Below are 13,647 nucleotides of genomic sequence, written 5' to 3' on the forward strand. Positions count from 1 at the left end.
AAACCTAGATAAACACAGTGCTGCAACAGGCCACACATGACTGGAATGCTCCCTGACCTAGCTGCTGCCTAGACCACTATGGAAATACAAAGAAATGCTCAGGTCATGCACGCATGATCTTGTTTGAAAAGTAACCAAAACTAGGGGCAAAACAACATGGCCTAGAGCACCCAAATCCTACCTCCATGAGGGGTGTTATGAAATGTTAAGAAGTTTTTCCACTCATGTCTTAGACTCCATTGGACTGATAACTTTCAAGGTTCAATTCTCAGCTTGGCTCTTTACTATAATATAACCTTTAATTGATTAATTAATTAAAATAGTATTGGGGATTCAACCAAAGGGCACTCTGTCACTGAGCTTCATCCCCAGCCTTTTTATTTTTTTATTTTGAGAGGAGGTCTTGCTAAGTTGCTGAGGTCGGCCTCAAACTTGTGGTCTGTCTGCCTCAGCCTCCAGAGTAGCTGAGATTACAGGTGGGCACCATATTGCCCAGCTAACATTTTTTTTTGGTGCTGGGGGATTTGAACCCAGGGCAAGGCCTCATACATGCCAGGCAAGCCCTTTACCAATGAGCCACATTCCCACTCCCCTAGCAAACATTTTATATTAGTATTTCTTTTGTTCATTTTAGTCATCTCTTTTTTTAAGATGCCCAAACTTTAGGACTCTAAAACAACTGACCTTTGTCACCATCTCTGAACTGGTTTTATAGTAATGGCACCACCAAGAGTCCTCAAGAGACTATTTCTTACACCCCTGCTTTGCCCTATTCAGGAGGTTTCTGTATACTGAGTTGCTCAGAAATGGATGATATTTTTTTGTATCAGAGATTGAACCCAGGGGCACTTGACCACAGAGCCATATCCCCAGTCCTTTTTAAATTTTTTTATTTAGAGACAGGGTCTTGCTAAATTGCTTAGGGCCTCACTACATTGCTTAGGCTGGTTTTGAATTTATCATCCCCTTGCCTCAGCCTCCAGAGCTGCTGGGATTATAGGAGTGCATCACCATGCCTAGCTATGATATTTGTTTTAAACAAATGGGAGAAATGGCAATGTTGAAGTTTATCTGAGATCTGAGCACCCTAGAAAGCAGTGTTGGTTAAGAAATCCCTCCCACCTTTTGTTTTCTAGGAAATGGTTAATCTCAAGAGTCTATCCTACCCTGGCATTTTATCCTAAGATAAAACCCATGTCTGTTCCTTCTCATGACACTCAGAAGATTCACAGATGGCTCCCCTATTTACCTGCCTCTATAACAACCCAGGCCCATTACTTTTCTTTGAGATGGTCCTCATTAGTGAATGTTCTCTCTATTACCATAGTGGAATGAAATAATTCCCTTAATTGTCTGGTGCATCTTGTCTTTCATATCATCAACACAAATGTGTTCAGGGGAAAGATCAAATTCAACAAACTTATTTCTGAAAACTTTGGGGAATGAGTATGCAGCTTTGTGTCCAGGTAATTGCTTTTTTGGCTTGTTTGTTTACCAGATATGTCTAGCTTCTTAAATGCCCTGGTGAGCTGTGAATCACAAAGTCAATCTTGAAGAAAAAGCACAGGGCTCAGCCAATTGCACTTGCTCATGTGCATTTGCTGTTTTTATATCCATTAAAGGTCAGGGACTCTTGGGTCGTGACATGAAGACATATATGCGAAACATCAGGTGGCTACCTCTCACAGGCAGACCACGTGCCCACACTGTTCAACAGCTTAATCATCACCGGCAATGACTTTGCAACAATTTTCTTTTAAATTTTCAGTCCTGGTCTCTACTGATGCACAGTTATGTTATTCTCAATATTTTGCTTTTACAATTCAGTGCTGGATAATCGCACATAACTTCCTTTCAGTGTGTACAAATATATGTGAAAGATGTATTAGTAGATGTGCAATCCCTGGGTCAAAGGATTTCATTTATAATTTAAATATAATTGCCAAATTGCCTTCCATGAGGTCTATGACAATGTACACACTGTATTATCAAACTTTCATATTTGTAACAAATATGATGGTAAAATGGAAAAAAGTTGACATTATATATTTATAGCTATGTTTTCCCATTTGGGTCTTTCTATGACTTGTTCTGTTATCTATTTGCTAATCAGGCATTAATATAACTCTTATAATTCTTTACTTTCATTACAGCTACTGTGGAACCAGCTGGTAGTACAGTTTGGCTTTCCTCTATTGTTGGCATATAATAAAAATAATAGCCAATGTTTACTGAGTGATTATCCTGTGCCAAGAACTACTTAAGTGCTTTCAATATTGTTAACTCAATCAATTTTCACAACAATCCTGGAAGATAAGTACTATTATTACTTCCATTTTACAAATGAGGAAATGGAAGCACAGAGAAATTAAGTAACTTGTCCAAGGTCACACAGCTAGAAAGTGACTAAACTAGAATTTGAATTTTTTTTGTGGTGGTATTGGGGATTGAACCTAAGGCCTTATACATGATAGGCAATGTTCTACCACTGAGCTACACCTTCAACCTTTTAAAATTTTTTTTTTTTTTATTTTGAGATAGGCTCTCACTACGTTGTCCAGGCTGGCCTCCTGAGTAGCTGGGATTATGGGGACATTCCACTGTGTCTAGCTTTTGAATTTTAAAAAGCCACTTGTTAAGGTCTGACTGGCATACAAAAAGCTGTACTGTATAATATTTCATGTATACAACTTAGACGAGTTTTGAGCTAAGTATACCTGTGAAATTATCACTACAATCTATGCCATAAACCTACCTGACACCTCCAAAAGTTTCTTCCTGTCCTCCTATTTATTAATTTATTATTAATGATAAGAACACTTACATAAGGTCTACCCTCCTATCAAAAAAATTTTAAACATACAATATGGTCTTGTTAATTATAGGCATATGTTGTATAGTAGATCTCTAAATGTCCATCAATGGATAAATGGATAAGAAAATGTGATATAAAAATAGAATGAAAACTGGGCATGGTGGCACATGCCTGTAGTCTCAGAGACTTGGGAGGCTGAGGCAGGAAGATCCAAATTCAATTCCAGCCTAGCAAGTTAGCAAGGCCCTAAGCAAATTAGCAAGATCCTGTCTCAAAATAAAATATAAAACCAGCTGGGGATGTGGCTCAGTTGTTAAGCCCTTCTGGGTTTAATCCCCAGTACCCCCACAACAAGATAGAATAGAGTTTTATTCAGGCTTCAAAAAGGAGATCCAGCTATTCATGACAACGTGGATGATCCTGGAGGACATTATACTCAGTGAAATAAGCCAGACACAGAAGAACACATACTACATGATACCACTGATAAGAGGAATGAAAAATGGTCAAACTCTTAGAAGCAGAGTAGAATGATGGTTGCCAGGAATTAGGGGGAAGAAGAATGGGGAGACATTTGCATTTGAGCAGTCTGATGCTTCAGTCCACAAGTTTAATCACCATGCTAAATAGTTTTGGTATCACTCTATCTACATCTATTTTTTCTCTTCTTTTTAATTTCTTCTACTTCTTCATGTCTATCCCACTTCGTCCATTTTAATTTTGTAATATTAGGAATTTAGTCTATTTTCTTGGTTTTCCCTTATCGCTTCACCTGCCTTTCCCCATTTTTCACTTTACTACTGTTTCTGTTTGCCTCTGTCCACATTGCCAGTGGCCAAATAGATGGATTTAAGAGCTTTCTGGTTACAAAAATGGCCAACCACAGGCCTTTTAGTAGTATCTTTTATATCTCCAGATTTCTCCTATAATAACCCACCTAATTGTAATCATTTCAACTTTGGGGTTATTTGGATTTGAGATAAATGAGTTTTAAAAATTCATCCCAAAGGCAAGTAAATGACCCAGGGCCAAATTTGCATAAGCTGACTTTGCAGTGGTACTTTTCTTTATAAACCAAATTTGTCTACTGACCTAGCATCTTTTTAGAATTTATACAGGAGTATGTATGAAAAATGATTAGGTCAAGAAGGCCCTACTTGTTAATAGAAACAAATTCATTAACTATGTGACAAAACTGCCGAAAATGTTACCCAGGAAATAAAATAAATGTGACAGCAGCGTAATTCTCTGCAATTCTCACCCTTTCTACACCATTTGGCATGATAAGCAGTCACTACTGAAGACAAATGAAGGTTTGGGAGAGTAGAAACAAGGTAATATTTGCGTGAAAATGAATCAAGAAAACTGACTCTGAATCCATTATGGTGAGAAGTGCCAGAAGGCCCTTTTTAGAATGGGGCCATATTTCCCTTTGGATAATTATACCATCCAATGTAAATGGATAGAAAAAGTGTAAACAGTTCTATTTACCACCAAGAATCTTAGACAGTTCATAAGCAGAATTTAACATTTGTACTGCAGAAGAGTCAAAGCGGTGAAAGGGTCCCTGAAAATTGCTGTAAGGTTAATTCAGTGAGGGAATGAAATGAGTAGACAGGTCATGATGAACTAAATTCACTGGTTGTTTCCTTTGGACGTGCAAGGTCTCATTTTTTTTGGCTCTACGCTTCTTTTGCACATTTTTCTCGGATGACATAGATAGAATTTTCCTGCTCCAAAATGTTTTTATTCTGTAAAATGTAGGTTAGCAAATCAAAGTCTTTACTTGGCTAGTGATTTTTTTTCATGTACTCTGCTTTTAGTAAAAGGAGCAAAATAAGAAGAAACCCAACAGGTTTCCAAAAGCAGTTTCCCAGGGCAGTCCAGATTTTTGTCAATATCATCTACCTCCAATGATCTTATCCAGCAAATCTAGGGAGCAGAATTGGGTAACTCTCAGTGAGAGCAGCAAGATACAATCAGGTCCTGTCTACTGCTTACTAAGGCAGAAATGCATAGTTGTGTTTTTTTTTTCTTTTTAGTTGTTGATGTACCTTTATTTTTATTTATTTATATGCAGTGCTGAGGATCGAACTCGGTTCCTCACATATGCCAGGCAAGTGCTCTGCCACTGAGCCCCAGCCCCAGCCCCTAGGTGCGTTTTTTTTTTTTTTTAAAGGTCAGAGAACATGGATAAAACAATACAAAACAACAAATCAGAAACAACAGCATGAAAACTTTCAAAACTAACCAACCAACCAATCAAACAAACAAAAGTCTGACTAGTTCAACTGTTCACTAAGCCAGGAAATGCAATTAACCAGAACACCCCATTCCCTGGGCATTCTGGTTAATTGAAATACCACTTTTTATTTTAAACTCCCATTTATGCAACTCAAAAACCTCAATGGTTTAGACATCAATACTAGGTAGAGGAATTAAATGTACTCTCTTACTCCACAAGAAAAATAACATTTTAGGTATCATTGATGGAAATTGTGCCTGCTCGACCTTTCTAGTTAGAGAAAACACAAAATCTCTGGCAAAGCAGCTGTCCTCGGCTTAATACATATGTATTTGTATTTCTGCACCTGGTCCTGGCACACAGGACGAGCGTCTCAAGAGCCAAAGACTTTATGTGCTTCCATCCTCAACCTACGTAAGAGACCCCAGTAAATTGGCTAGAGTTTATATTAGGTGTGGATAGGAGGAAATGCCATTGTGTTCAGTTAACTGATCATAACCTCTGCTGAGTCAGAGGAGAGAGAGAGAGAGAGAGAGAGAGAGAGAGAGAGAGAGAGAGGTGGAGGGGCGGCTAGCTTTAAAAATGCAGGGAATGTTTTCAGACTTTCTGGCTTTAGTTAATGCAAATTTAAGGTAATTTTTGACATATAAGAACAACACATGGAGGCTTCTCAAATATCCCTTTGGCCATAGGATTATGTGCTTCTCCAGTTTGACCACATATTACTGAATGTGTTCAAAACTTGGATTAAAAGCATCAAGGGTGCTAGACACCATGGCACATGCCTGTAATCCCAGCTACTCTGGTGGCTGATGCAGGAGGATCAAAATTTGAGACCAGCCTTGGCAAGTTAGCAAGACCCTGACTCAAAATAAAAACATGAACTGGGGATGTAGCTCAATGGTAGAGTGCCCCTGTGTTCAATCCCCAGTACCATGTGTGCATACACACATTCATCTAGAATACCATTATGTTTTATGTATATTAATTATAATACTAGGTAGAGAATAGACTTATTCAAAATGCTTAGAACCAGAATGGCTTCAGATTTCAGAGTTTTCAGATTGGAAATATCTGTATAGATTTTACAGTTGAACATTCCTAATGTGAAAATCAAAAATGGTCTCACGTTTGAAACTTTTTGAACATGTCTTTGGAGAATTTTTTTCTGCAACCAACTAGCTAAATTCTGAAAGATTAGTTATAATAATGCTAGGCACATATTCTATTCAATATTTTTCACCTATAGCAAAATGGTCATTTCTCTTCATAGAAAAGGAAATTTCAAGAGTTACCTCTGTCATACCAAAGGTAGAAAATCAAGGGGCTTTGCCTGGTACTGAGGCCTGGGTGAAAAAGGCTTAAAGCCTTCTTGGCCACTACTAGAGAATGAGCCCTGAAATATGCTGCCACTAGCCCCCCAACAGTACTGTGGCCTTCTCATGATGCTTATGAGGGGGCACTATGCAATCAGCCTGCAGGTAGGTATTCAGGACTCATTCCATGCTCTGCTTTTGTGCTGGGAGCTATGTATGACACAGTACATCCAGGATTCTGCCCTTGAGGCATTTACAATTCAGATGAATTCAGCTGAAAGATAAGACCAATATACATTTTTTTCAGATGATAAGATGCACATGAGTTAAGTGTTCAATTATATGGTATAGATTATACTTCTCTCAGCCTTTTACCAACTAGTGCTAACTTGGAAACGCTCTTCTCAGAGTCTCAGAGAACTTGTAATCTCATGTATTTTTATTAACTCCATGAAAAGGAGTGGGAGAAAGGCTATCCCACTTTCACAATTGAAAAACAAAAATGATTTATACCCGAGGGTTCTTAAGGGATTGGTTGAATGCTGCAGAGCCTCCAGCAGCCCTATACACATCCCACTATCCTTCCTCACGCACACATTTTACACTGTTTATTAGAACTTCCTAAAGTATGATTCTGACAATATTACTGCCCTGCTTAAAAGCGCCCTCAAACCAGTGGGTCCTTTAGCACAATATACAAGACCCTTCAAAATTTTGCCTCTGCCTACTTCTTTCAGTATTCCTTGCAAATACCCAAATCTTAACTGTACCATACTTTTCTCTGAATCCTAAATATTATAGGATGCCTCTGGACCTTTGTACATACATAGTCTTGGATCTATCTACAAGATGAGTTCCATCCCTCCTCACTATCTCCTACTCATCCTTTAAGACTCAGCTATGAAGACATCCCTGAAGTTCCACATTCCTTTCCCAGGCACAGAAAATTGATCTCTCCCCTTGTGTGTGTCCTAGCAGTTTATTCAAACCTCCGCCATAGCGTTCCTCAAATTGACTTGCAGGGATTACTTCATGTACCTGTCTTTTTCACTGAAGTCTAAGCTGTTTGAGAACAAGGACCGTATCTTATTCATCTTTATACCTACAGGATCTAGTACAGTGTTTGGGCACTGTGCTCTGAAAAAAAAATTAATTTAAAAAAACACAGGAATGATGAAATGTCTCAAGAAAAAAAGGATTATATTACTTTCCTTAAATAAAAGAGAAAAATAGCTTTCAGTTATCCACTAACAAAGTCAAACTTGATAAACTAGAAAAACACTGGAACAGATTATTAGAAATGGACAGGTCAATATCCAAAATCAGAAAAATTTAAGGGGCCCTGGCCCATTGCCCAACTGTCCTGCACAAATAGAAAAACATAGCATGGATTTATACAGAAGCTAGTCCTGGATCCAGAGCTGTGCCATGACTCTTTAAAAAAATGTAACAAAATAGGAAGCTTTCCATTAAATACATCAAAAATGAAGTTAGACGTTGCAGTGCTGTTTGGTTAGACACACTGAAAATTGAAATGACTTGAAACAACTGGCAGAGTGGGTGGCTATTACTCTGGTGAAATTTAGTATTGAAACACAGAAGATAATTCATTGATGTGAAACAACTCAGGAAGGTGGACAATATAATGTAAGGCCATAGTTAAAGGGGTTATGAGTACCATAGCATAGAAACAGACCGATGGACTCTGCACAGACTGACTTGATGTGGAGCATCGAGATATATATATGAAATAAACAACTTCTTCAACTTATGGCTACTTGCGTACAGCTGATGGGCAGGCATTAAATGCAGAAAGAACTGTTTGGTGGTACATTTGTCTTTGTAGTGACAGGCACAGGCGTAAATGGTGATTGCTGTCAGTAGTGTCATCTTTATATGTCAAAGACGGAGATACAAAAACAGCAAGATTAAGAGAGCAAATGCCTGTTCAGTGAGCATGTTCAGGCACAGGTGAGAGCAGTAGTTTACAAACTATGTTTCTTCAGCAGCAAAATATTTTTTCAAATGAAATTTTATGTCGAATCCCAATACATGAAACAAGCAAAATCAGCTCTGCTCTGGTTAATGTAAGGGGGAAAAGTGAGTAGAAAGTGGACATTTGGGGGTCCATAAACCTAATGTAGTTAGCCACCCCTTTAATCCTGTATTTGTGAGGCAATTTCAAGGAACTCTTGAGATAGGTGTTATGGGAATGGTTTCTGTATGGGGGACAAGTTACAATCAGTGACTTGGAGTTCTTTTTGAGGGGCTGGGGATGTGGCTCAAGCAGTAGCGTGCTTGCCTGGCATGCGGGCGGCCTGGGTTCGATCCTCAGCACCACATACAAAGATGTTGTGTCTGCCGAGAACTAAAAAAAAAATATTAAAAAATTTCTCTCTCTCTCAAAAAAAAATATTTGAGTTATTTTTGACTCTGAGGTCTATAATATCATAATCCTCTCTCTCTTCGGACCAATCCAAAAATCAGAATTATATTCCACACATAGAAGAGCTCTGGAGAACCCGAATAACTTGAGGGCTCAAGTAATAATCTCTTTTTTATTAAGGCATATTTGGCAATTAAAATGTATATACATTTAAGGTTGGCAATTTGTTATTTGAAATGCATACACATTGTGACATAATCACCACAATTAAGTTAAGTAACATACCCATTGCCTCAGGCAGTTGCCACTTTTTTGTGGGATGATACCACCTAGGATTTACTCACAGTAAATTTCAACTATACAAGAAAGTATTGTTAATTATAGTCACAGTGTTATGCAATTACTCAGAACTCATTCATCTTGCATAAACTGAAACTTTGTGTTTCTTGACCAGCATCTCCACATTTCTCCTGTCCTTAAGCCCTGGTAACCACCTCTCTACTTGTTTTTGTGATGCCACATATAAGTGAGACCAAGTGGAATTTGTCTTTCTGTGCCTGCCTTATTTCACTCAGTATAATGTCCTCTTGGTTCATATGTGATGTTGCAAATGGCAGGATTTTCTTCTTTTTAAAGGTCCAATAGTATTCAAGTGTATACATACACACACACACACACACACACACACACACATCTCAATCTTACATTTGAGAAATAATCATGAGGGCAATTGGATTTACTTAAGAGCAGAGTCCAGGTGCCAAAAGAGGCCCTTTCCTTCCTTCCTAGCTTAACATGCAAATTTGTATTGAGTACTCACTCTATTTTATACTCTGGGAACCAAAATGAATGAGACAGGACAATAACATCTTCTTCTAAAGGATCTCACAGAATGGCGGTCTTTCCCTCTGGAGATGGTGCACATTCTCCCTTGAATATGCAGTCCTTGCTTTGTCCCAGAAGCTCTCACTTTCAAGATGACCAGCTTTTTCCTTTGCAATCTTAAGATGGCCCTCATTCTCCCCTGAATGTATATTTCTTACTTTATCCCCCCAAAATGTCTCTTCCCTGAGATAGCCTATATCTCCCTTGAATGTGTGTCTGCTTTCCTAAATAAATCTGTGTCTTTAAAAAAGAAAGAAAAAAGAAGAAATCTCATGATGTAAAGGGGAAATGTGGGGCAGATGATATATAAGTTTAAACAATACATAGGTTTTTGTTTGTTTAAACAAGAAAACAGCATATTGTGACAAGCAGTATTACAAAAATAACATATAGTAATGTGATGCAGAGTAATGGGCGTATGCAGGGGCTTAGATATGTTGGCCAGGGAAAGCTACCAGGAGCTGGTGTTCAAAAAGAGACCTATAAAGTGAGAAAAATCCTCTGCTGAGATGAAGAAGTCTCCCAGTTAAAGGGACTAGCACTGCAAAGGCTCTGAGTTAGGAAAGAACTTTCCTAGTTTGAGAAGCTAAAAGAAAGCTAGTGAGGACAGAACACTGGAAATGAAGGCAAGTAGTATGTTACAAGAAGTCTCATGGGCCAAATTACCAGAGCTTGGAGACCATCACAAGGAGTTTGGATGTTAGTGAGATAGGAAGCCACTGGAGAGTTTTGATCAGAGGAGGGATAGGGTTTGAGGTAAACTACCTTTTATTGTACAAAGGGATACCATATAAGTGATCATTAGCACAAGGCAGAATGGGCTTAAGGATATCAGGAGGAATTTGGTAAGATAGAGGGGATTTGGGAGACAGAAGAATTGTAACAAGAAAGGTTGAAAAGTTTTATTGAATAATATAAAGCTAAATAAGTAGCCAGAAAGAGGATTCTTTAGCTCTCTGGAAGCTGTCAGCTTTGACAATTTACCCTTGGTGTCACAGTCACTGTGAAAGCTAAAGCTCATATTTAAGTCTCCTGACTCTCAATGTTCTTTTCACTGAATTAATTGCTTCTAATTGCTCACAGAAAAGCAGGAAAAAAATGGCAAAAAGCAAAAAAAGATCATGTCTTTTCTTAAGAGCTCTTCAAAATTCAATTTTTCTCTGTAAGACTCTAGCAGAGTACTTATGAGTTCGTTTACTATGGTAAGCTACTTTAACCAATTTCCTTTTGCTAACCAAACTTCATATTCCAACCTTAAAGTCTGACCATACATTTTCTCTGCGTCCAGAGTTAGGATGGACAAGGGCCACTGGAAAAAATACAACTATGGACCTATACTATCAACTATTTATGGTTCCCTTCACAGGTGGGCCTTCAAGGATACTCAGGAATTCCTTGACTTCTAATTGTCCCTTTCTTATTTCTTACACTGGATATCACAAACTTACTAAGACCCCAAACCCCCTCATCAAAAGCTCTCACATTTAGAATAAAACCCAAAGTCTGACCATGGTCTACAAGGCCTTGCATTATGTGTTCCCAGGCACCCACCCCCCAGTTCTGGGCATTGAATTCTGAGGTGCTTCACCAAAGAGCTAAATCCCCAGTCTTTGTATTTTTTATTTTGAGGCAGGGTCTCACTAAATTGCTGAGCTGGGGCTGGGGATGTGGCTCAAGCGGTAGCGCGCTCGCCTGGCATGCGTGCAGCCCGGGTTCGATCCTCAGCACCACATACAAAGAAAGATGTTGTGTCTGCCGAAAACTAAAAGAAATATTAAAAATTCTCTCTCTCTCTCTCTCTCTCTCTCTCTCTCTCTCTTAAAAAAATTGCTGAGCTGGCCTCAAATTGTGATTCTCCTGCCTCAGCTTCCTGAGTCACTGGGATTCCAGGTTTATGCCACCAGCCTGGCCCCCCAGCAACTTCTCCATCCTCTTGTACCACTGTCCACATTACTCACTCTGATACAGTTGCAGTGGCCTTTTTGTTGTTCCACAGAAATGTTCAAATGAATAATGACATGCATCTGCAGTTGTATGATGGCTTTTGAAGAACTGTCAAACTGTTTTCCAAAGTGGCTGCACCATTTTAGAGTCCCACCAGCAATGCATGAAGGTTCCAATTTCTCCATGTTCTCACCTACATTTGTTATTGCCTGTCTTTTTGAATCTAGCCATCCTAGTGGATGTGAAGTGGGCTCTCACTGTGGTTTTAATTTGTATTTCTGTAATGACTAATGATGTTGAGAATCTTTTCAAGTACTTACTGGCATTTATGCATTTTCTTGGGATAAACTTCTATTCAAACCTTTGCCCATATTTTAATTGAGTTTTTTTTTTTTTTTGTCTTTTTATCATTGAGTTTTAAGAACTCTTTACATACCCTGGACATATGTGCCTTATCATATATAGGATTTGCACATGTTTTCTCTCATTTTATTGGTTGTCACTTCACTTTCATTTTTTATGGTTCTGGGGATTGAATCCAATGCTTTGGACATGTTAGGCAAGTGGTCTACCTCTGAGCTATACCCCCAGCCTTTTACTTTCTTGGTGGTATTCTTTGAAGTTCAAAAACATTTAATTTTGATGAAATCTAATTTTTTTTTCTTTTGTGCTTTTGGTGATGGATCTCAGAAAGCTTTGCCTAATCCAAGGTATGTTTTCTTCTAAGAGTATAAAAGTTTTAGTTCTTCTATTTAGGTCTATGACCCATTTGTAGTTCATTATTATGAATGGTATGAGACAGGGGTTTAACTTTATTCTTTTGTGTGTAGATCCAGTTGGCCTAGCACTATTTGTTGAAAAGAATATTCTTCCCCTGTTGAATTGTCTTAGTACTTTTGTTAAAAATCAATTGACCATAATTGTGAGGGTTTATTTATGGACTCTTAATTCTGTTACATGGACTGTATGTCTAGCTTCATGCTAGTACCACACCATTTCTGAGTATTTCAAATTTGTTCTTTTAAAAGATTTTTTTGGTTGTTATGGGTCTCCTGCATTTCCAAATAAATTTCAGCTTCAGCCTTTCAATTCGTACAACAAGCCAACTGGAATTTTGATAGGGATTGTATTAAATGTGTAGATCAAATCTGGGAATATTACTAGTTTACCAGTGTTCTTTTTTGATACATGAACATTAGATTTCACATATATTGTTTATATGATTCGCAGTTGTAAAGAACTGTATAACTGTATAAGTGACAATTTTAAAATGTGAGATCAAATGAATTTTTATTTATTTTTTAAAAAATATTTATTTATTTATGGTACTGTAGATTGAACCCAGGGGTGCTTAGCCACTGAGCCACATTCCCAGCCCTTATTTAAAAAAAAAAAATTTATTTGCGCTTTTTAGTTATACATGACACTACAATGCATTTTGACAAATCATACATACATGGAATATAACTTCCCATTTTTGTGGTTGTACATGATGTGGAGTTATACTGGTGGTGTATTTATATAAGAACACAGGACTAAGTTATGTCTGATTCATTCTACTGTCTTTCCCATTCCCATCCCTCCTCCCTTCCCTTCATTTCCCCTTTATCTAATCCAATGAACTTCTATCCCTGCCCCCATTCGGCCTTTGATTTTCTGGGATTGTCCATTTAATGACAAATGGTTTAATTTCATCTTCTTTATCCCAGACCTTTTATAATTTTTTAAAATTTTGAGACATGGTCTCACTGAGTTGTTTCAGACCTTCCTAAATTGCCAAGGCTGGCTTTAAATTTGCCATTCTCCTGCCTCAGCCTCCTGAGTCACTGGGATTACAGGTATGTGCCACCACACCCAGCTCAAATACATTTTTAAAAGCTTTACCATAAAATTCACTCATAGTAAGTGTACAATTAATGATTTTAATAAATTTACAGAGTTGTAAAATCATCATGATAATCTAATTTTAGAACGGTTTCACTCTCCAATAAGATCCCTCATGCCTGTTTAAAATTAAACCCAGTTCTTATCCCCAGACCAAGTCAATCACCAATAT

The 13,647-nt window shown here is 38.0% G+C and overlaps 2 protein-coding genes across 4 annotated transcripts in view; one reads left to right on the forward strand and one right to left on the reverse strand.

The window, feature by feature from the left end:
* The window catches only part of Hdac8 (histone deacetylase 8), a 234,164-nt gene that overhangs the window by 163,540 nt on the left and 56,977 nt on the right, over positions 1-13,647 (reverse strand). The gene's annotated exons all lie outside the window — the stretch shown is intronic.
* LOC124076354 (large ribosomal subunit protein eL39-like) overlaps positions 8,241-13,647 on the forward strand; it is a 33,480-nt gene continuing 28,073 nt past the window's right edge. The window contains exon 1 of the mRNA XM_046420234.1: positions 8,241-8,347. Coding sequence (XP_046276190.1) covers positions 8,241-8,347 — 107 coding nt within the window. The remainder of the gene's footprint in view (positions 8,348-13,647) is intronic.

This window comes from Marmota monax, unplaced genomic scaffold (assembly GCF_021218885.2).
Source record: "Marmota monax isolate L192 unplaced genomic scaffold, Marmota_monax_Labrador192_F-V1.1 WCK01_AAM20220418_F8-fsc00364, whole genome shotgun sequence".
Taxonomy (NCBI): Eukaryota; Metazoa; Chordata; class Mammalia; order Rodentia; family Sciuridae; genus Marmota; species Marmota monax.